This window comes from Montipora foliosa, chromosome 5, assembly GCF_036669935.1.
Source record: "Montipora foliosa isolate CH-2021 chromosome 5, ASM3666993v2, whole genome shotgun sequence".
NCBI lineage: Eukaryota > Metazoa > Cnidaria > Anthozoa > Scleractinia > Acroporidae > Montipora > Montipora foliosa.
Genome location: NC_090873.1, coordinates 48,018,996 through 48,043,995, shown reverse-complemented (window position 1 = coordinate 48,043,995; position 25,000 = coordinate 48,018,996). Strand labels below are relative to the sequence as shown.

General features: G+C 38.3%; 2 protein-coding genes and 1 long non-coding RNA gene across 3 annotated transcripts in view; 1 reads left to right on the top strand and 2 right to left on the bottom strand.

The window, feature by feature from the left end:
• Nucleotides 1-2,226: 2,226 nt before the first annotated feature.
• Nucleotides 2,227-4,863, bottom strand: LOC138003242 (uncharacterized). The gene is made up of 3 exons (XR_011123452.1): nt 4,562-4,863; nt 3,977-4,035; nt 2,227-2,985 (listed from the first exon to the last, which is right to left on the bottom strand). It is a non-coding gene; the product is annotated as an uncharacterized lncRNA (long non-coding RNA).
• A 463-nt stretch (nt 4,864-5,326) lies between these two features.
• On the top strand, nt 5,327-20,903 carry LOC138003241 (double-strand-break repair protein rad21 homolog). The gene is made up of 5 exons (XM_068849201.1): nt 5,327-5,473; nt 8,979-9,374; nt 16,190-16,458; nt 18,215-18,436; nt 18,558-20,903. Exons 2-5 carry the CDS (start codon nt 9,001-9,003, stop codon nt 19,439-19,441), a joined length of 1,749 nt encoding a protein of 582 aa, XP_068705302.1. The 5' UTR covers nt 5,327-5,473; nt 8,979-9,000; the 3' UTR covers nt 19,442-20,903.
• A 286-nt stretch (nt 20,904-21,189) lies between these two features.
• Nucleotides 21,190-25,000, bottom strand: part of LOC138004553 (renalase-like) — a 20,929-nt gene continuing 17,118 nt past the window's right edge. The window contains 1 exon segment of the mRNA XM_068851106.1: nt 21,190-24,825. Coding sequence (XP_068707207.1) covers nt 24,500-24,825 — 326 coding nt within the window. The 3' untranslated portion in view covers nt 21,190-24,499.

Genomic DNA, 25,000 nt, shown 5'->3' with positions numbered 1-25,000 from the left:
TTGCTTTTGGACTATCTTGAGATTGCAAACCTAGGATGAATTCTTATTACACTTCGATTAAAATAGTGTGAACAGTTCTTCTGTCATTGCCTTGTCTGTGACCGGTGATCTGATATTCGAGTTAGAGGTAGTCAAGTTGATGTGGAAGCAGCTTCTGTCACTTGCGTTACGGTTCAGTGAGGTTTCCTACAGATCGTTTTCGGACTGCTGTTGTCGTTACAGCTGGGTGTACTCTATCGCTAGACCTTGCAAAAGGTAATTTTGTCCTTTTTTTTTTTTGAAAGGTATCGAGTATTCGTGGATAGGTTCCTTTAGAGTTCATTTTCAGCTTATCTCCCGCACACTTCTTTCGTAAAAAGGTTCGTGAGACCCCCAGTGTTTAAGTGTTTCCTTTTCAGTTCCCCCTTTAAAATTACACATTAAGATTGTGTTCAGCTTAGCTTCAATTGTCAACTTTCAATTTCGATTGTTGAGTTGAATTTATCATAAAATTTGCCACAAATGTTTCACTTTCCAATTCACTAGAGTTAAATCTAGCTTATATCAAAGTTAAAAAAAAAAAAGAGTTATTGAAGGTTTGATCTTTGTGAAGAATTGAAAAAAAAAAAAAAAAGAAAGGAACTAGTCCCAGCTGAGCCTCAGAGATTGTAAACAATGTCTTCATCAGTACTTACTTATAGTATATGTAAAAAACCTACAAGGAAGGAAGAATCTCGTCCCATAAATGATGTTAAAGGAAAAATGTCAAGCCTGTAGGAATACCACTATCCGCCTCTGATGTTCAGCGTCCAAATGCACAACTCCCCTGTACAAGCTAAAACATTTAAAGTCACTACCAAAGTCCACTTATGTCCAGGTTTGACCCTAATTAGATACACGCCCAATTTTGACATCTAACACAAAGTGTCCCTTTAAGTCTAAGCATTTGCTACCTATTTTCAACAATAGGGTAAGGGTAAAGGTCAGCATTATTTTTTGCTTTGGGTAAATGCAGCACCTAATCTTCACTTAAAGAGTAGCATTTGGGGGACACTTCGTGACATAAATTGTCTGTATTCTGAGACACAAGTGATGTTGAAGTTGGCGAGAAGAGCAAGGGGACACTTTGTGACGCTTATTGAAATCCGCGTGCATCCAATTAGGGTCAAACCTGGACATATCTCCCCAAAGTCAGTAGATGATTTGTTCCCTGAAGCTAAGAAAACTTTTTTGGAAAAAAAGTTTGGCTGTGTGGCCCTCATAAGCAGTTTAAGGTGCTGTGGTGCATGTTATGTAAGGTTGCACAGGCTGTCACCCAGTGTAAACAAAAGTGTTCCACAGCCCCTGTCTGCAAACAATTCTAGTCAAAATCAAGTTGGTTGTGCCCCAGTGTCATATGAACTGACGTCAAAGCGAACTCAGCGGAGGATTTGAAACAAACTTTAAAACTGCGCAAGGCAAAAAGTGGCTGAACTTAAAACAGAAGTTGAAAACATGGGTGCCTCAAATGAACAGATCTGCCAGGAAATTCTTGAAGGCCAATTTGATGGGGTAAACTTTCCTTCTTTTAACTCACATGGTAAAATTCTACCATACATATTCTACCTTACTAGTTGGTTTTTCAGTTTATTTGGATTGGTAATGAAAAGATGAACACAATTCAAGGATCTCCCAAGCCCGCGAAACTGAAAACATGGCATACTGTCATGCTTGTATCACAGGGTAAAAGTTACTACTGGTAACCCTACAAAATACAGTAAAGACCCACACATAAGAACCTAGAATTTTCGAGGTCAGGCTGAGCAGGTTCTAATATTTTAGGCTATTTTTTCATAATTCAGACTGATTACATAAAGTTTCTTAATAGGTTCTTATTTCTCAGAGGAACAACAATAAATTTCTATATTTTATTCATAAGATATGTAGACAGTATTGCACTGAAGCTTTATGGAAAACATTTCTAGAGAAAATCCAATAAAATGCCAATCAAAGAAAACATATACACAATAGACCTAATCGGCTAACTCAATGTTCTACCCAATTCAAATCTCCCGAGATTAAGATTCTTTGTGTATTGTATTTGCATTATAATGTACCATTCATGTTTAAATGATATGGAAATACCTGAAACAAAACGTTTTATTCCCAAAGGGTTTGAATTGGGTACAACATTGAGTTAGCTGATTAGGTCTATAACAGGAGTTTCTCGAGGGTGATTTTTTTGTAAAAGTACCTCTCTTTCTTTGCCAGGTTCTGCAGGTTCTTATATTTTTGGGTATTTTTAAAATGCCAAATTTCAGCCTGTACTAGGTTCTTATATGTGAGTTTGTACTGTATGCATTATTCCCTAAAATAGAAAAATAATCCAGGCTATAAAGAGTACTCTTTTTGCATTCTAATAATCAGATCAGAGTCAGTAATTATTACTGACTAATTCAACGTCAGGACATTTTTCCTTTACCTTTGATAATAACAAAATAAGATCACAATATTTTTCACCTCTATCAGTACTTTGCACGAATATTGGCTTTAGCAATGTTTTGGAAACATGATTGTAAACATGCGAACCTCACTCTCTAGGAGGTGTTTCTTACTAGAAGTAAAAAGTAAAAGGAGCAAGCCATTGTCTTCACTTCTTTCAAATTCCATTCAGGAAAAAGTGAATGCAAATGCTAACATCATGGAGGGCTTAGCTCTCAGCTACTCCAGAGAGAGACCTGGAAGTCCCAAATGGGTTGAACTGTTGAACTGTGTGGCACAGCAATACACAAATAAGGAAATTAAACAAATGTTCAGGTTTACTAACAGTTGAGGAGAAGAAGTATCATGCACAGACTACGAATTAACAAAAGCTAGACTTTATAGTAAGATGTATGGTCCAGGAGCAGCACTTCCAAAAATAAGACGCCAATATAGTCATAAACTTCCACCAGAAACCATTGCTTTTGTCTTAGAATTTATCCATCATCTAGACAGTGAAGAGTATTCATCTTATAAAAGTGGCCCCTGTGATGGAAAACAAAAATCATGGATAAGTGAATTATTAGGAGGAAATCAACCTGTTTCGTGGTTCAATTAAGCAAAACAAGTCTGCCTTTTATGACATATACATTGTAAACAGGAATGTGAACAACTGGAGATTAGACCTATAAGCTTTAGTACAATTTTTAAGGGTTTGTCTGCAGGAAATTTCAAAATAATGGCAGAGAAGGCAGGACTCTAATATTTGCACAAAACTTGGCGCGGAGCATTTCATCGTGGTAGATAAGCTGCTAACTCGTTTAGGTGAAATGCTGAGGAGCCAACGTAAACCAGACATAACTCCAGGATTAATGAGCAAAGCAAAGACGTTAACAAATAATATATGACTGTTTCCGGTACAAGAAAATTCAGAACGAACATATTTTTGCTACAGTGGTACATCTTCCAACACCATCTAACAGGACATTTCAACAGCTTTGCTCTTTCCACACGACAGCAGTCTAACTTAAGTTTTTTGGCATCACCTTCACTTTTATGAGCAATAAAAATTATTGGAAATGATGTGAACTTTCCAAAAATAATGTACAAGGCAAAGAATGTTGTTGTCCAAATATGAAAAGTACAACCGTCAGGCTGAAGAACGCTCGCACGTGAAGAAGCTCGAACGCAACTGGTTTCGAATGTCAATTATGTAAACAAATTGAGGTGTTGTATTTTCAAACTAAAATTACGCAACTGGTTCAAAACAAAACCACATTTATTTAGGTAGCACTGAAAAGCTTGCACTTTAACGTTCTGTATTGTAGTGACATATGTCTGGTACACCATACAATGAACTAACAACAAAGCGGATAAACAGTGCTGCCATAAAGAATTCGTTAACCAATTATATCTGCCACAAAGGAATCGCGGATGATTGGAAAAGTTCATGATTTCAAAAGCATTTTACTATGCAAAGTGAAAGCACCAGAGGTGATGTTCAAAATAACAGTACGATCAGTAATCCAGTACTTACCAAATGGAAGCAGATCTCTTGCTGAAAGGGCGATGTTTAAAGTTGAGAAATGCACCACCCTGCAAGTTTGAGGCGAGATCAGACAACCGGTTCAAATACATTTAAAGCAAATAATGCTCAAATCAAGTGTAGAACATCTAGAAACTTTCAATTAAGACGTGCAATCCTTGGTACAACAAGATTTTTGCAGCGTAGCCTGACAAGAACGAGGTACGTAATATGGGTTTCGCACAACAGTGTATTTTATTTTCAATTCCCAAACGCATAAAAACTCAAGGTGGATATTCCGCTTACGCTGAAACAAGTAACAAAATTACGGTTTCAACATAACAGGTGAAGTCAAAACCTTCATTTTGAAATGTTGGCAGTTTCATAAAGTTCACAAATAATCTCGTTTGAGCTTTTTTTTCTCAAGGGAAAATCTCGCTCAATGAATTGGAGAACGCAAGTTGAGCTCGACCGGCTTAACACTCGACCCTTAACGCTAATTGTGCTTTAACACAGCCTTTCAAAGAGATTTCAGAGTTTTAAAGTATCAGTTGTTATTGAAATAACTTAGGTTATAGAAGTAAAACAATTACATACCTTTAATGAATTGATTTGGCAAGATAGTATCGACAGTAAACCGTCTCAAACCGTCAGAATCAGCCATAACTTCTGTGACAAACGGCCGGCATTGTTCGCATCTCATGGCAAGTCTACTGAAGCAAATCTCCCATTTGCATCCTAGGGGTTTTTCTACCACAAAAGTCTTCATATCCTTCCGACAAAGGTTAGAAATGAGCCAGGGAACAGGACTTTTTGTGAGTCGAAATGATTATTGCGGCCATCAAAATATTCCCTGACGCGAAACACACGTGTTTCCAACTAAAATTGACTGGCGGCAAAAGATTATTATGGTATTTTTGGCCGCGCAATGCTCGAAGTTAAAAAAAAACTCGTCTTAAATCGTGTGCTCTCATCACTGCGCCATCCCTGCACCACAAATCATGGATTATATTATTTTGAGAGACATAGCCTCTTTAAAGATGAAACGAGTGAGTTTCACTCAAAAGCGTGTTTTGTTATCTTTGAACGGGACACGATATTGCAAAATAATTCAACGTGTGAACAGCATGACGTCTGGGTGACCCCACAAATGGTCCATATCTAACCCTTCCCCCCACTTTAAAAAAAAATTACTGGAACGCTACAGTTCAATACCACCCTACTGAGTGTCTTCTGTTTTTGTTTAACACGTACCACAAGCAACCCAGCTTACGCTTATGGAGCGTCCAGTTATGGCTGATGTCCAGTGCTCTCCGTGTGAATCGGGTGGCCCTGTGTTTGGCGACGAACTTCCCGCCCTTGCAGCCAGCGGTTGGTAGTCACGTGATGTACAAATTTCGGCGGGAATTCGTTGAGCAATTCGAATGTAGCTGCCATTTTGAATTACAATAAGGAAGAAGACGTTAGTTTTTTTATGGTTATTTTTAAACACTCTTCGGTTCAAACTTGGTAAGTAAGAAGGAGAACGTTTCTGTGATTAGTATATTTCTTTATTTTCCTATGTTTCTTGACTTGATACTGATTTCAGCGTTTCAAATTTACGCGCTTACAACGTAAGTAACACAATACAGTGATCAGCTTTCCTTCGCATTATTACTGCTGATAATTTGTGAGAGAGACTGCTTGTATGATTTTTTATGGTGCCTTTTCATGCTATAAGGTTTTAATGGGATTTTCAGGTTTTTCTGTCGTATGTGACCAGACTTGTTGGGTCGGCTAACAATTAAGCTTATATACATGTATGTCAACTTCGCGAAGGGCAAGTTGCTTAGTGTATCATGTTTATCTCCTTTTACTTTTGTTGAATCAAGTGTACCGCCGAACTCGAGGGCATTTAAGCTAAACTCAGTCACTGCTCTTTCGTTTTCATACAGAAGCGATGTCTATTTTAGTCACAACGAAAGGTCATCTAAGAGATAGCGACGGAGTCCATGCTAAAAGCAAATTCTCGTGACAAGTTACGCGGACTTGAAATGTACCGTTTTTTGGTTAATTTCGTTTACGCCGGTCAACTGTCTTTAAGATTTGTTCCTAATCCTGTAAATTTTAATGTCCCTTTCAAGTTATTAAAATTAGAAACCGTCGAAACAGATCCGTTCGAGCTCTCAAATCAACAAACATGAAAAAACCAGAAATCAACGATGCATTTAAATTTGTGTTTGTTATGAAATTAAGTTTATGTAAAAACATTTCAGTAAAAAAGGTTCAAATACTACTGTGCATCTACAATTGCAGCTATTTTGACAACATTAGAACTTCATACTTACAGCAGCTAATCAGCATGCCGCATTATTTTAAACATCCAGTTAACGTGAATTTTTATGTCGCTTTCCTTCAGGTTAATTAAAGTGTTTTCTTGACAGCACTTTATAAAAAAAAAAGTTATTGTGAAGTTTACGACAGTGTTAAAAGGTTAGGGTTAGAGCTAAGAGGCTTTTTCTCAGTTGTTCAAAAGGTACTGGGATAGGACTATCCAACGGGTAGATTACTGTCCTTGTGTTAATCACTTGTTTTTCTTTATGATACCTCTGTAATATGGTTCCCAGACAACTTGTACCATGGGCAATTAGCCATGAAGAGAATAGGCCATTTTACAGTTTGCTCAGTGACCTAGGGTGCTTTCCATTATGCCAAACCGAGCGGTCAGAGATAAGTGGGAATACCGAAGGAAAATGTAACGACATTTTCTGATTAAACCGGGCCAACCAATAGGAATGGCTCTTGCCACTTCTTTTTCCTTTTCCGAATTCCCTAATTAGGGCAAAGAACCGGTTTGTCAAAAATGGAACGGCGAATTTCGGTCGGAATATTCCAACTGAAATAATGGGACCACCTCCAGAGGTGATCCCGAATATTCCGGTCGGAAGAAACCGAAACGGACCTTTCCATTTGATTTCCGACCGAAATTTCCGGAATCTTTGGCGTAATGGAAAGCACCCCTAGCCTACGATTGGTCTTTGCTTTATGATTGCAATGATCCAAATTCTGCGTACAACTGCTTTCTTGAATTGTACATGGAGATAAATAATGATTGCTTTCCTCTCAATAAGGTAACTCGTAAGCAGCGAAGATTAAAACCATGGTTAACAAAGCTCTTCTTAGATCTATCAAAATTAAGAATTATCTTCTAAAAAATATCTTCATGTTCGATCAGTGGTCGGTGCTTTACTTTATACCATGTAAGACATGCGGAAACAAACTAAATCACACCTTGTATTTGGCAAAGTGTTTGTATTTTGAGAAAAAATTGGAGGATGTTAAATCAAATACATATGCTACTTGAAAAATTCTAAATGAGGTGTGCCTCCTTTCAAAAATGCTCTTTAGGCATTCATTTGTAATAGCTGTTAGTATCTTTATATAAATGTGTTAAGTATTAAGATTATGGCAGCTTTCCTTTCCTTTTAATTTTGTATTTTCCATTTATTGAAGTAATAATATATCTGCCGCCACATTGTCGTTTACTTTCTTAACCCATTGACTCCCAGGGGTTCCCCACTGATGTGTACAATCATCTGGCGTTAGGCAGAGTAAAATACTAAGTCTGGCTGGTTTAGGCCGGGTTGGATGTCAAAGGGTTAATAGACCTTTTTCACGATGGCTGCCATGTTGGGTTTGCTATTATCAGGCAAATTAGCTACGCACTTCTGAGGTGTCAAACAACGCAAGGTCAAGAGATTATAATGGTCATCTTAGCCATACAGATTTGTTTCATGTTCATTGAATGTTTATCACCTAAGTAGTAAAATAGAAGGATTACACAAGGTATTTCGATGTTTTTTTTGTAGTGAAAAATGAGCAGATAACGAAGTAGAAAGTCAAAATGTTAAAGGCAATCAAAGATATAAAATTATTCTAAAAGGTACTAAATTCTAAAATGTGCTTTTAGCAATGTTATTCCAATATTTCGATGAGCCTATTTTCGTCAATTTGCCTTTTTTCCAATGTTTGCCCCCGAGCATAACACATGGCTAATTTGCATGACAATTTGAAAACCAACATGGCGGCTGTCATGAATAAGGCCTATTCTATTTTACAAAACTAAAACTGAGGACACCTAATTAAAAGAAGCTTAATAATTTCTTTTAGGCCTCCCAGCCATTGTTATCTCTACTGTTTTTATATTAATATATGTAATTGTAATTGTGGCAAAAATAAGTTTTAAAAATAATGAATTTCTGCGAGGCTACCGGTGACCTTGTATTGATACAGACCACACTGTTTTTATCATGTAAATAATTGTGTTTTTGTAATTCTAATTAGTCTACATCGTCTACGTTAACATAAGAAAAGCACAAAGGTTTGTATCAAAGCAGGGTCACTGGCAGCCTCGCTTCCATTCTTAGGCCGGGTAAATTAGCAACAACTGTAAAGTGGTCTATTAGCTCCTGGATGAAGAGTCATCACCCACTGTAGATAATGATAGTGTTCTCTTATAAACAATTGTAAGTTGATGGAAATGACCTATTATTCTAATGTACTTAAGTCAAGATGATTTTAAAGACTTGTTTGTATTGAGAAATATGCAAGAAATTGGTCAAAAAACATAAAAAAACCTGGAGACTAACTTGAGAACCTCTCTGTTATTTTAGTCTCCAAGCTCTAACCCTTTTTTTTCTTTTGTTTTCTTTTTTATGATAATTATAAATGTAAAAAAGTGTAACCTGCGAATAAACTCTTTGTATTTGCCACATGAATTGAGTTTATGAATCAAACAAGGACCTAGTCCAATCAAATGTCATACCATACAGTATGATTGTCTATTTCCGTAAAACGACATTTCAGTGGTTTATAGAAGACCCTCTTTTCAACTTATAAAAACTTATTAATGATAATCTTTGAGAGAACACTGTCTCTTGTGTTTTCTAATTTGGGCAAATCATTTGTAGTTACTGGCAATCCTTTGTGACCAAATGTACTTTAAAACCATCATTTCAACTTTCTTTCCTTTCAGGTAGAATAAAGTAAACAGGACCATGTTCTATCACCAGTTTATTTTAGCCAAGAAAGCCCCCTTGGCCAGGGTATGGCTGGCAGCTCACTGGGAGCGTAAACTTAGCAAGGCACTAGTCTCTGAAACAGACCTTCCATCATCCGTTGAAAGCATTATCTCACCTAAAGTAAAGCTTGCCTTAAGAACTTCAGGCCATCTTCTCCTTGGTGTTGTGAGAATATACTCCAGGAAAACAAAATATTTGTTGGCTGACTGCACCGAGGCATTTGTCAAAATCAAGATGGCTTTTAGGCCTGGAATGGTAGATCTACCAGAAGAGGGTAGAGCACTTACATTTGCAGCTGTTACACTTCCAGAAGTTTTTACAGACCTTGACATGACATTGCCTGAACTCAAGTATGTCTTTTGAAAATATTATATTTTTAGCACTGTGTGTAAAAATGTTCTTGAGCCCATTCACACCTAAAGTGCCTCCAATTAGCGATTAAAATCATCTGGCTTTGGCCAGGGTTATGGCTAACACTCTCAGGAGTTACATGTAAAGGGTTAAACTAAGTATTCTTAGAATTTTAATTAATTTTCTCTTTTGGAACCCATGCCCTTATAATTTGTTGATGTTCGTTAAAATGTTCATATCTTATTATTATGAGCTGTTGATTGAGTTAGTATTTATACACCCATAAATGGAATAAACGAGAAGATCAAAGCTGGTAGAATTACATGTAATATCAACAGATAAGAGGAAAGGTGCTCATAGTGCAAACAAAACCAACTTTTTGGAACTAACCAGAAATTATTTTGTGAAACTCTGGATGGAAGAGACAGTTACCTGAACATATAGAGGTAACTACATGTATGTTTTTGAGCAAGATCTGGTCAGAGGAAGTCAAATGCCATAAGAGGACCATTTGATGGCCAATACGAGGGCCAGTTAGAAGGTAACAGACCCTGACCTTGTCCTGAGCTATTGGTTGCAAGAGTATCTGCAATACTGTATGTTCTCAGGAAATGAGCCAGAATGGATGGTCAGGTGAAGAAGAGTGCTTCCACAGAATGATCCAGCAAAGGGAAGTAAGGCAGTAGTGACTACCATCCAGTCACCACCTGCCTGCTTTCTTGTCAATGGGGAACCCCCAGGAGTCAACACTCTGCGCCACAAATTTTTATTAGAACAATGCCTTTTACCAAATTTTAATCCTTAGCAAATTAACCGTGCTGGAAATAACAGTCGGTCATCGGACATTGTCCGACCAATTTCACATTATGATCGGACACGATGACAGAACATCTCACCAGCACATCTTGAGTTCTCTTCTTCAAGGTGTTGTCAGTCAATAAATAGGTCCGATTTGTCAAAAGATTTGAAAGGACATATGTCCTGTGAATAAAGAAAAATTATTTCCAGCACTGTGAAGTGGAAATAAATTATCTCACCAAAATAATGGGAGAGAAACTTTATGAAGGTTAAATCTTGAAAGGAGTGGAGTGCCTGCAGATGAACAGAAAGGTTGCTTGCAGGACTTCTGAGGACCAAGTGCTTGTAGATGAGACAATCTTACAGATCTACCATTGAAAGTTGATGAATTAATTTTGTCAATGGCTTGGATTGTAAATGTAAGGAGGAATATGACATGGTCAGTGCTAAACTTGGCAGTCACCATTGGAGAAACGTACCAGGGGAAGTAAAAATTCAGGTTTAATTGCCTGATACAGTATGCAACTAAAACAAAGTAGATCCAACCTGATATTATGTTCCGAAGTTCAATTGTTAAATGGATAGTACTGTGAAGATTCATCTATCCGGGAATAATTATGATAGTGGGCGAAGCATAAACTTAAATACTCCGGATATTTTGTGGACTTACTTTTCATAAGCTTTCGAGCTCTCCTGAGCTCTTGGTCACACGACTGGTGTTGTTGGTGACGTCATCCTCGGAAGTAGGCGGGAAATTCGAAGGTTTCCCTCTGTTCTTGAGGAGGTTGGTCCAGAGGGAGGGGGGCCGCTCGGAAACCTTCGAATTTCCTGCCTACTTCTGAGGATGACCAAGAGCTCAGGAGAGCTTGAAAGCTTGTGAAAAGTAAGTCCACAAAATATCCGGAGTATTCAAGTTTATGCTTCGCTTACTGTTAAATGGATAGTTTTCAAATTTCACCAAATTGACTAAACTTTTAGCTTTTAAATGGAAAATTCTATGAGGATTTAACCATTTAAAAACTCAAATTTGATCAACCCATTAACCCTAACCTGTAAGGCTCCATTAAAATCTGTGAGACTTGCATTCATGTAAACACAACTCATGGAAATCCAGGGCCATTCACTGTAATTATGATCTGAGTGACTAAAGCCTGGTTTTCACTAGCAACGCAAGCACAACCGCAAGCATATATATTTCACAGTGTGAAAATGACGTTAATTCAAGCACAAGCGCAAGGTTCAAAATTTTTCCTTTTCCTTGTGCTCGTGCTTGTGCCTATGTGCACTTCAAGTTAAAGTTTATTAAATTAAAGGCTTAAAAACGTATTCAAAGTAAAATAAGCACTACTCGCAGTTGGCTACATGTACTGTACGGCTATTCGAGACGAGCAGTGGTTTTGATGCTTGACAAATCAGAACAATATTATTCAACCTTACAGAATGAAAGAGTAACTTACAATAACTAACAGGTAAACGAGACAATGACAAAACTACAGTATTAAAGACTACAGTATTAAAGAAATAAGATATACAATATAAATATAATGTACAAGTACTTTTAGATAAGGTTGACAAGAGCGAGATTGGTTATGCAAGTATAATACACTAAGTTTCTGCTCTCATTGTGTGAAAATGAAACATAGCATACATGTAAGCACTAGGAAATTTGCTACGTCTGGCTTATTAATTAAAAGCACTCATTCCAGAGTCATCCGCGTCTGAGCATTTGAACAAAATGACAAGTGTCATGGTTGATTTTGATTCTTATGTCGACGTTTGTTTTCGCTTAGCATAAGCTACTGTACTTATGCTTGTGCTTGCGTTGCAAGTGAAAACCAGGCTTAAGAATTGAAGGAAAGTTATTAGGCTGACCACCAAGTGTTGCAGTTAGTTTTTAGCCCTGCATGGGTTTCTCATTTGTGAATCATGACTAATTTCCTAGAGATGGTTTGCGCACCCAAGAACATATCATCTGTAAGAAGCTTGAAAGTATGGTGTATTGAATGTCAGTTATTCACATCAGTAGATAAGAGACTTAGTACAACCATGTAAGGTAACAAACAGGAAGGGTGCTTTCAGGGATACTCCATATTACCCTTCCTGTTGGAACACAGTTAACATGCTGGCTCTACCACCGGTTATGGGGAAGGTGAGAGCTGGTTATACAGTATCCACTACAGACAGACATGGGACCAGTCTACTATCTTCAGTTCATGGATGAGCTGAAGTTGCATGAAGGTTACAAATACCAGCTTGACTCGCTTCTTCTGGTGTTAGCATAATATTATTCGTATGTTGATTGGCCTAGACAAGTACATGTACGTGTATGTTATGCTAGAAATGAAGAGAGGAAGACAAGTTGACAGTGGTAGAGGAGATGTACCATATAAGTAATTTAAAGAAGTGGAGCGTGAAGGATCTAAATACCTTGATACCTTACAATGACAGGACTAAAAGTTAAAATACCAAGATAAAAGGCAGGAAGATATCGGAATATTAGTAGCGACTGAGTAGATTCAAACTGAATGAAGGGAACTTGATCAGTGGACCCAATCTTTGGGCTGTAAGAATGGTATGCTACAGTGCAGTTATTGTGAATGGACAAAGGAGGAACTGGTCAGCCTTTAGAGAAAAACCAATGCCTATACATTGGTAATGTTTGAAATTTGTTTGTCAAGGAAGGGAGGAGGAGGAGGACTGTTTGGAATAGAAGAGAGTGTAAAAATGGAGAGCATACACTGTATATACAGCAGGAAAAGAATCCTAGATTGCTTACCTAACCAACCTGATCAAATATAATATTTATGAGACCCCAGAAACGCCACCTTTTAGACTGTTTGCAGACTCCAGTGAGATAGTACAGCATATAGTCAGTGGATGCAAGAAACATTCTGGCCCAAAAGGATGTCAGAAAGCACCACCACATGGCACTGCAGGTACCCTGGGAGGTGTATGGAAAGTATGGGCTAGGGTGTGCTAACAGGTGGCCACAAACATCAACCTTTGCCAGGGAATGATGCCACCAAAAAGGCATGACAATGTATAAATACAAAGGGCTAAGCCTAAAGCTTCTAAAGTCGACAAAATATCACTAAGCCTTGGACTTCTAGCAGTACCTTGTTTACCACTCAAGCTGTGTGCCTGTTGAGTCACAATATTTTGTCACACAATAAAGAGAAACAAACAAGCCATGTGATCATAATAAAAAATAGTTGAACATTTAATGAAGGTAGCAGCCAGTAGGATGACAACACTAATAAAGGTGTGACCCTCGATCTAAAATACCATTTACCAATTTGAAACTCTATCATGTTAGTATGGATGTACACATGATAAAACTATGAAAATAGAAAATGAACAGGAAAAAAATAGGAATAAACATGGTGATTAAAGTAAAATTTGCTAAGGATTAAAATGTGGTAAAAGGCATTGTTCTAATAAAAATTTGTGGTGCAGAGTGTTGACTCCTGGGGGTTCCCCATTGACAAGTAAAATCGCCTGGCATTAGAGAAAGTAAAATACTAAATCTAGCCGGTTTACGCATCAAAGGGTTAACTGTCTCTTGTGCTTTAAAATCAAGTAGCAAATTATTCCATTTGTCAACAGCAGTTACTAAAAATGCCCTTTTCTGGAAACTTAACAACCTTATAAAGCATTTTTTTGTTCATACCGATGCCAAACAATACCTGCACAACTGAACAAAGGTCTTATCGTTGCATTATAATAAAGAAGCCTCTGCTTATAGCCGGGGTTTCAATAACTTTTGAAGTAGATGCCTGGGCTAATCGCTGTAAGTGGCGATCACGCTTGTCTTTTCAAGGCAGAGTAGCCGGTGGAGAGAGGCAAATTTCTGACAAACGGACAGCAGTATACTGCCGGTAACCGGCTTCTTATGAAACCCCTAATATAGGGTAAACACACTTTGATCTTGTTAAGAACTCCTATTCTTTGGGACATTTTCTTACAAATTTGAGGTGGTTCCAACCAGTTTCAAGACTTTCGAGAGACCTTGCTATTAGAAGTATTGACACTATGTACAACACTTTATCACGTACAGTGTAACAGCAATGTTATGGTACCATCTGAAACATCAATTATTGCTGAACAAGATACAGTCATTTTTGTGATGTAACAAGTTACTGTGGCAACAGGAAAGCCTCGAGAAAACACCCTACATGTATATTTTGGCTTTAGTTGCTCATATCTGAAAAACAAACTTGGTGACCCCAATCTGTTATTGCACAAAAGTAATCAGTAGGCCAACTTGAAACTCTCTGCAAAGTTTAAAAAAATTCTGTGGAACTACCTTAAGTTTTCAATTATTTAAGGTGGCTCTGAATGCGCTCCATCGAATTTTTAATCTCTACAGAAAGTTTCATTCTGGCATGCTGATTACATTTCAGAAGTAAAAAATGGATGTCACTGAGTTCGTTTTTGAGGTGTAAGCAGCTAAATACAAAATATTGGGGTTTTTTTTGCAGGGCTTTCCTGTTGCCATGGTGACTTTTTATGTGACAAAAATGACTGAATCTTCTTCCGCAATAATTGGTGTTTGATATGGTACCATAACATTGCTGTTAAATGATGAAGTGTTGTGGTGTCAGTCCTTCTAATAAGAATGTTTCTTTCAAGTGTTGAAACTGGTTTGAGCCACCTTAATCAATGTGATCTGAAAAGGACAACAGACTGTCAATAGGGACAGTTGTATCCATGTCATGAAGCTGTAACCTTCCTATGGAGTCTGTAAAGCTCTTCAAGGACTAGTATAGAGAGATAAAGGTGGCGTTCAATTGACCCGATTCCAGAATAAGAATACATGGAGTGATGATTAAAACGGTATGTTTGGTGCGTTTCAAAGCAGCAAGGATGATAAAAATATGTTTAAAATTTAACAAATAGATTTCATGTTGCCGTGCATCTGTTCAGTAATAGATCACAGATGACGTCAAACCACATTTTGACGTCTTCTGTGATCTATTACTGAACAGACCCACGGCAACATGGAATCTATTTGTTTTATATAATAAAGAATTAAATAGGCAAGAACCAATCAAAATCCGTGAATAACTTGGGTTATTATATAAAGCATTTTAGCAGATGTTTGACAATTTTAATGTGAATCTCCGCAAAAATGAAGGATTTCTAACTTATATTCCATGTATTCCTATTCCGGAATAGGGTCAATCGAACGCGCCCTAAGGTTCATGTTTATGGTCAACAGCAGGTTGTTTCTTGTAACTTAAAAGCATTAAAATGTTCTATTTCTTGACAACTGAACAAGTGGTCCACTCCAGGACCACACAGCGATTTTTGGCTAGTAAATTCCAAATAATCTTCCCATGCGCTCGGCTAGATATGTGGTTACGACTGCAATGGCCTGTTGGCGATCATGTTACATTCTGCACTCCCATTGGACAATTTGACACTTGGCCAATGAGAGTGCAGAATGTAACATAATCGCCATCAGGCCATTACAGCCTTGGTGCATCGGAAGATTATAGAAGGCAAACATTATTTGAAATTTTACCCGCCAAAAATCGCTTTGTGGTCCCGAATTGGAGTTGATGTGATAGGAAATTTATCTGGCCTTAAGACTGTGGTGTTTTTATAGTGATTTGGTCCATTGCTTTGTGATGTGAGAGTAATTTTTGGGACAAGATTGCTGCGAGTCACCAGCCTTTCTTCTCTTTATGAGGGGAAATGACAACTAATGACATTGTAAACATTTGTAAGCCACAAACTTGTCTAAGACAGACACAGTTTGCCCTCCGATTGCACAGAGAAGACGAGGACAACTGTGCATAGAGGGAAGGGAAGTTTATTTTTACATTTACAGCTGATTTTAGCATTTATAAGTGGAAAGTTAATTTTCCCATACAAAGACTATAAATTACACACCGAGTTTGGGCTGCCTGTGTTCAGATATTCTGCAAAATGTTTGCAGTTTTTGTTGTAAATGATGTGATTATTACATGCTGTATATCTAATATTACCTATCTTTACTTTTGTCCTTCAGTGAAGTTGAAATTCATGCCCAGTTCACTCTAAATCAAGGTCGAATTGAAGAAATTACAATGAAGGAAGATATCATTACAAGCAACTTCATTGGTGATGATGGGTTTGGTGACATGCTGTTTGAAGGAGATTTAGAGCCAGAGTTAGCAAGAGCAGGATCTGCTCTTGATGATCCACTTTATCAGTCAAATGATATCTCTAAGATAAGCACCATTGATGATGGAGAACCCATGAGAATTACTGATTCTTCTTTGGAAAGGAGCAAGCTAGGTATGATATCCTTAAGTCCTTAGTGAAAACTTATCTTTTAAGGAAAGCGTATGCTTGTTATTTTTAGAATTTTCACTTTTTTGACTCTGTGTAATTTTTAGCTTATATATTAGATATGGTTTGGATAGTTTTATTATAATTTTTTTAGATTTATTATTTTACTATTATTTTAATGTAACTTGTAAGGCGCATTTGAATATATTCATATAGATATTTGCGCCGAATAAATAATAAATTATTATTATTAATTATTATTATTATCCTTTTAGGTATTTTGAACTCGTTGATTATTAGCATTTGAACAAGGACTCTAACTATAAAAGAACTAGCCACCCCTTCTCTGTGTGTGCAATCGTTGCATCCATAGCTCGTCCAAGATTTACGTGTACATATGTAATGGTTAGAAAAACGTTTAAAACAATAAATGGGCCTTTGTTCTTTTAACATATTGGCCCTTCAATTTTTTCATACTTTGGTGAATGTTAACAGAAAAACGAGGAAGAACTGATTGTCTTTATCAAACCAGAGTCATAGTGAATTTGTTATTCACCAACTTAAATCTTTTGAAATTGTCAACAGTTCAGTGTCTGGAATGAAATGACTGACAGTGTCTTGTTCGAGGAGACTGGTCCACTAAATGGATTTATTATTGGTGGTCCCCAATTCAACTTGTGACCTACTCCAGTTGGGTATCTTAGTGCTCTGTTTATTTAAATTAAAAAATACACCCTTTTTAAATATCGGTTTATTGCTCTTGTCCCCTATGGGGTAAATCCGACCTTTAAATTTTGGATTCTTGTGGTTGTCAGGAATGGGTTTAGAGTGTTGGCTAAACCAACAGAACTTTTCTTTATGCAAATTATTAATTTGAGTCAGTTTGTTGAAAATTGAATCCTTCCTAGGAGTCAGGGTGGTTTAGTGGTCATCAACTGTGCCTCCCACCTCTGCGACCTGGGTTCAACTATGGCTCAGATCGTATGTGGGCTGAGTTTCAGTTGATCTCAATCTGACTCCGAGGGTTTTTCTCCGGGTACTCTGGTTTTCCTCCCTCATCAAAATCGACTCCCGGCCTATTCCATCAGGCTGTGGTGCCGTGCTCCGAGGTCATACATGGGTTGTGTTCAGGGGCCGAGCGCCTAGTCGGCAGCACAGCTCCTTCAGTCTGACCTCGTTGAGCTGCGCCCTTAGTAATTCAGTCTCCGACTGCGAGAAAGGGCAATTAGCAAGTCAGATATTAGGTCAGTTGTCCTTTCACCCATTACCAAGCAACTGATATCCTATCCTTCCCATGGTTGCATTACACTTTCCCATCATTTCATGTAGTTGCAAAAATTAAGGCATATGACTTTGTAGAGCCCACAGACCAGTGGGGCACATTGTTCATTCAGGACCTATGGAAACGACCCAGCTCTCCAGTGAGTTCTAGTAGCTCAATGGGTCGAGCATCCGACAGGTGTTTTGGAGGTCGTAGGTTCGAATCCTTCCCCAGGACTCTGATATTTCAGTTGTCCTTTCATCCATTGCCAAGAAACTTGTATCCTATCCTTCCCACAGGCGCATTACACTTTCCCATCATTTCATCTGGTTGCAAAAATTGAGGCATATGGCTTTGTAGAGCCCACAGACCAGTGGGACGAATTGTCCATTTAGGGCCTGGATAAACGACCCAGCTCTCCAGTGAGTTCTAGTAGCTCAATGGGTAGAGGTTTTTTGGACCCAGCAAGGTTGAAAATTTTAATGGATCTTGATTTTCTAGATATAGCACTTGATGAACCTATCAGGGATGATGGATTTGGTGGTGAGGGTGTGGATTTTCTTGCTGATGGCTTTGGAGATGAACTTAATGCTGATGCTCTAGTGCCTGATTTTGGTGACTTGCCAACCACAGTTGCAGCAACAGATGTTACCCTGGAGCCTGTCGACACAAATCTAGTTGAAGAAAAAGGAAGTCCTCTTACTGAGGCTGGTCAACAAGACGGTGAGTGAGTGAAGGGTTTGTGCAGTACTACCCACAGTACACCATTTCTGTTAAGCTCAAGGTATGTTTCAGTTTGTTTGCTTTTTATCCTTATTGAATTAATTCCATGTCATTTACACAGGTGTAAACGACACAGGCAATGAAACAACCCTGTTGCACAATGAAGTTGAAGCTTTTGTTCTTGAACCAGTGGAAGTTGTTCAAAAAAAGAAACGAAGCAAACGAAAGAGAAAACTAGTGGTGGACGATCCAAAGATTTTAGCAACAGAAGCAATCAAATCTCAACTCTCAGACACAACAGATATCGTCACACCCGCAACTCTGGCTCCTCCAACAAAACGTAGAATGAAGCTCAAAATCACTTCAACTGTAGAAAAGCTGTTTATGTCACCTTGTTCTGAGGCCCTTGCATCACCGATTGAAAACTCCCTAATGTGCAATCTTACACGGATGGACGTTGATGACGAACCAGAAATTCCAAGAGTAGAGGAAGACGTGTCTTGCATTTATGAACAAAGCAAATGCTCCTCAGTGTCTTTTGCAAATGAGGAGCCCAATGTAACTGTTATCCCAGAGGATCCCATTGATCAGGCTCTGGAAGAATATGAACGTCCTGTGGAGGAAGAAGACCCATTCTTATCTGAGAGAATGGATGATATTTATCCAGGCACTAAAGATGAGCCTGAAGATATGGAGCAGCAAGCAGAATCAACAGCCTCTGAATTAAATGAAGAACAGCAAAGCTCCGAGTCAAGTGAACTCTTAGAAAACCGACGCTGGACAAAGCGCACTCAACAGCTACTTCACACGCTGAAAAGGGAATTGCAGAAAAAAAACGTGGTTAATTTTCAAGGTTTGGTGCATAAGAGTAATAGGAAACAAGCTGCCTATAAATTTTACAGCTGTCTTTTGCTCAGCAAAGAAAGCAGTATTGTCATTGAACAGAAAAAACCATTTGGGGATATAAAGATTTTAAAGGGGCCAAACTTTGACATGGTATATTAATTTTGCTTGGTTGAGACCAAGTTGGTTACATCACAACTTCATGAAGTTTAAAATTTTGTGATAATATTACAAAACTATATATAAGAGATGTCTCATAAAGTGATCAAGCAAATACAATCTTTTCCACCTTGCTAACCATAGAACTTGTTGAAGTCCGTTCCCTCCAGTGCAAAACCTTAACACCCGCACGAAGAGAATCCTTTACTGACACTTGAAAAGTTGTTCGTCATTTTATCGCAGTTATTGTTCTTGAACATGTTTCTTTTACTTACGTAAAGTAGAATGGAATTTTGTTCTTGCAATCTGTTTCATGGGGCAACAAATAACTTTTTAGCTTTGTCTACACTAATTTAATGATTAAGGCCAGCCGTACTTGTGTGTCTGCTATGCCAATCCTTAACTGTGAAAAAGAACTGACGGCCAGTAAAGCTTACAATCGTAAACAGATAAACGAACGATATACCATATCAATTCACGTAGTTTGTCAACGTTGTCTTCATCCCAACGAATGTCACCTAATCGCGTTTCCCTGGGGAAAATCTGGTTTAATTTAGAATTCTAAAGTCTTTACTTTGGTTTCACTTGAATCTATATTGTAGTGACAAAACCTCAACTGATATCGCATTAGCTTTGTGGATTCTGTGAAGTCTTGTTGGTAACAGGCCATATCTTTTTCTGACATAAGCTTTGCCACTTTAGCTATAATGAAGCGTGATTTAGCATGGCTTTTCGTGTAATCGACTTAAATCGGGCGGGGTTGATAATAAATTTGATATTGTTACTGTATATGTTAATTTTATGCAGCGCTAATTTTTGGGGGCAGTTATACCTTGGGAATATGTTTATTAAGCATCGAGATGCGTTGACATCCTTTTTTAGGTTGCGCTTATTTCGTTTGCTCCTCAGCACGAGAACATTTGTGGCAGTTATATATTTAACTCGAAACATTTCCAAACGAGTTTCATTTTACGTCATTTGTAAATATATTTTATCGTTTTATCATTGCACTGTAAATACTTCTGTAAGTGTCCTGTTAGAGTTAATAGAAGGATAAATTTATCTTATTATATAAACATCAATGAAATACCAAGTGAACTTTCGCGCGAAAACATATCTTCACCCGTGAAAAGATCGCTGTTGCTATGCTTACATATAAAAATCGCGCCTTTCGATGCCTTTCGTGAAATGATTTAATATTTCATAGGTGTTTATATAATAAATTGAATATTACATGGCCGCCTGTAGATACGAAATTTCTCTTCTCGTGTTGAGAAATTTCGTATCTCCTCGCGGCCATGTAATATCCTCGATTTATGAATACAAGGATAAGGTATAATTTGTCTCGCTCATCTACATTTTAGTCCATACTGTGAATTTTAAACACGCCAAGATTTTAGTGTGAACATTCGTTGTACAAACATTTATGCTTGATTTTAGTATTAAAGTTGAGATCCTGTTATCAGTTACGCGTTCAATATTTGTTAGATTAGCATGGAATTGGTAATAGGGTATAGATTTAATTTTATCCTTGGCGGCCATCGCCCGTGTCTCCACGGATACCTTAATTTATATTCAAGGAGCCTTCACTCTAAGAATTTTCTTGGGCTTGCGCGTATTTTTCCGTTGTGGTCTTGTATTCGCTTCGACTTGTTTCTGCAGAATCAGCAGATCTAGTCTCCTCCCTTCTACATCAGCGACAATTTCACTATAGGCTCAGTCAGTTTCAATTTTGTCCCCAGATAAAGTTGGCTATTGACAGAAAGAATATATTTTATTCTCTTTCAATCGACCACGACCTTAACTCGTGTAAAAGAACTAAAGGAAAAACTTCCTTATGAAAGTTAGAATATTGACAGTTAAAAACGCTTGGCTTAAAATTTCTTCCGATCACAGTGTTAATTAAAGCAGCCGATTACAGTAACACTCCAGTAATGCAGCAGCTCTCGTAACCTGTTACGATCTGTTTGGTATTGTAAGCAGGTTCTATTGTTTTTTGTTTCAAGACAAGACTGTGCTCCAAGGTGACGCATCTCTGGCTGGTCTGGGAGCATGCTTACTTCAAGATAGTTATCCAGTGGCATAATGCATCTAGAGCCCTCACCGCCACTGACTGATCAATTATGCCGAAATTAAAAAAGAACTGTTGTCAATTGTCTTCCGCGTGGAGAGGTTTGACGGCTATGTCTATGGAAAAAGAAAGGTCTTTATTCAAACTGACCAAAAACCCATGAAGTCTATTATAAAGAAGAGCCTGCAACGAATGCTGTTGTGGTTACAGAAGTAAGGGCATCGAGATGCATATTGCAGATCCGCTTAGCAAAGCGTATCTCCCTTCGACCAATGAGAATGAAAAAGTCAAAGGAGTATGTGTGGATTGTCAATGACATGAGGTCACCTACCGAAATTCGTCAAGTGATTCGTCAGAACTGAGAGCTGCTACGGAAAGTGATACAGAGCTGGAGTTGTTAACCGCAGTTATCAAGCTAGGCTGGCCATAAAATTTGGCAGCTGTTCCCCTCTCTCTTTTTCTGTTCTGTGATCAACTGTAGTCGACGAAGTTTTCACTGTGATTCACGAGTTATGTTCTTCAGATTCTGTCAAGTTCTTTGTTTCACAACTACGTTACATAATGGTCTTCCAAAGAATAAAAATTTAAGCAACCACTAATATCCAACTTAGAATAACCATTTAAAGCCTTATATTAAAAAGTAAGATCAGCTATGAAACGTCTTTGTTTTAAAGTGTACAATTCCAGTTCTTTCAGTTGAGTGTTGTGGTCACTCTCAGATTTCAAAATGAGCCTCGTAGCTCTCCACTGGACACGTTCAATTATATCAATATTTCTTCTAGAATGTGTCGACTAAACTACCAAGCTATAATCCAGTTGGGATTAGACTAATTAACATTTTTTTTTAAAATGGAGCTTAAGCACACGCGTTTTTGAGACGCGAACGGCAACCGGATGGTGGCTATTTCCCCTTTGAAGTTTTCTTCACACAACCACATTTCCATTGCTAAGTATCACTGTCCTGGCACGCGACATGTTTTGTTCTGGTTGCCGCCCGCGTCTCAAAAACGCGCGTGCTTAAGCTCCCTAATAAAGACTCTTCAACGTGGCCAACGTTTGCAAAAACGCAACCCTTCCTTGTTCTTGTACATATTCATTGCCATGAAATTGACATCTTAAATTCCCACAACCTGCTTCCGTCTGACCTTGTGGCTCAGTCGGTAAAGCAACGGTGATCTTACCCGAACGTTGTGGGTTCAATTCCCACCCTGGTGAGTGTGTTTCTCAGTCCTTGCCCAATGGTTGTTAAGATCATGAAGAAATAAAACATAGTTATCAATTTCCCGAAAGGTCTTGCAATCATCAGCATTAAAGGCTGAAGTGTTGCATGGTCAGATGCAATTTGGGAGATCAAAAATGAATATAGCAAAGTGTAGAGGACCCAGAATAGAGCATCGAATTGTAAAGTTTCCATTAGTTTCATTCATTTGTAAAGCCGCGGCTACACAAGCGATTTTTTGCTCGCGCTGGTGATGCGATTTTTTCAAACTTTGTCGCGTCGCCAGCGCCACTTGAAAATCACACGTGTAGCCACCCTTGAACTAGCGACGCGACGGGTGAAAAAATCGCAAGAGAAAGTCGCCAGAGTTGAAATCGCAGAGATAGTTGCCCGTGTAGCCACCCATTCTCGTACCCAGAGCTGCGATCCTCTTGGCCAGCGCCACGGCCAAGAGGATCGCAGCTCTGGGTACGAGAATGGTAGCCACCCTGCAACTTTTTGCCCGCGCTTTCGATGCGACTAAAGACTATTTAGCCAATGAAATTAAAGTAGGAATCTCTGTTTATAGTGCCCAGTATGCGATTCGCGCGGCCATCAATTTGTCGCCAAAATTTGTCACAAGTGTAGCCACCCTGGCGCGCAGGCGACGCGACAAAATCTGAAAAAAATCGCATCACCGGCGCGAGACAAAAATCGCTCGTGTAGCCGCGGCCAAAACTCAATACAGGATACAAGTTGCTAGGCAATGGGCGACAAAATCAGAGTCCTGGGCAGGTTCGAACCTACGACCTACGTAACAGCAGTCAGATGCTCTACCCACTGAGCTACTAGAACTCCTGGCAGTAGTAGTAGTAGTAGCAGCAGCAGTAGACTTTATTTGATGAGCAGGTTTGAAAAAAAGGCAAGACAAAGTCCTGATGCGGACTTGCTAATTAACTTACATCTTAAGTTAAATGACTAATAACCAATTACTGTACTTGATACGAGTAAATAGAATAATAAAGTCATAAAATTAAATCAACAAAAGAGAATATATGTCTAGTTCCTGAATGGTTCCATCATTTAACGTATTTGTATAAATTGAGGCGCATGACTTTGTAGAGTGGGACGAATTGTTCAGTCAGGACCTATGTAAACGACCCAGCTCTCCAATGAGTTCTAGCAGCTCAATGGGTCGAGCATCCGACAGGTGTTATTGAGGTTAGGGTTCGAATTCTTGCCTAGGACTCTGATATTTCAGTTGTCCTTTCGTCCATTGCCAAGCAACTTATATCCTATCTCTTTCCCACGGGCGCGTTACATTTTTCCATCATTTCATGTATTTTCAAAACTCAATAGCATCGCCAAATATTTGTACCAAAAGGTGTAGCGTTCATAACTGCGATGATCTAAGTCCTAAAATACTTCTTTCCTCTGCAGTTCAAATATGGTCTCTTCACTGAAAACTCCATTCGAAAAAGAGGTTGGATGGTGTTGTTTCCAGAGCTCTGAGAAGTGAGGTTTAGCTGTTCAAATAAATTGACACTTTCTAAAATACCCCCCTTTTTAGAAAAATTGTACTTTGTCTTTATTATTATTATTACTATTATTATTATTATTATTATTATTATTTTCTGTTCTCTGTATTTAAGTTCGTTTATTATTTACAGTTCTTTTTTTCTGTCGTCATTTGCACTAGCAAACCAATGACAAAGCCCTTTGTACGTCTTATTGTCATCAGTATCCCCATTAGGTGTTGATCTTATTAGAAATCAAACAAAGCTTCTGGTTTTCATGACAAGGTAAACGCCTCAGCCACAGACTGTGCGGATTTAAGACAGCCATCAAAATTGGAGTGCGTAAATGCGTCTCCACAAGCAATTAATAAAGGTGAGGCACACAACACGCTACATCCTGGGGCACCTTCTACTCCACGAACGACTTGACTGTAACGCCATCTTATACAACGACTGTCAATTGGAATTGGAAGGTCAGGAATGATGTCTTTAAGGTGTGACAAAAGGATAGTCTTGATAAGGCTTTGTTCTGCATCCCAGTGTTGAATACTGAACGATTTTGTAGAATGTACCAAAAGAGTGGGACCAATGTCTGTTGGATCTGGAACAAGAAAATATAAAGGATATTGTCTTTAATACGTCACCAAATTATTTATCACATGACTAATTTGTACTTATATATGTATACTTCATTCGCTTTTTCTACAACTTGAAAATGATCTCAGGGAGATCGAAACGTCGTTTTTTATCGGTAGTTTTCATTCTGAAATGTGTTT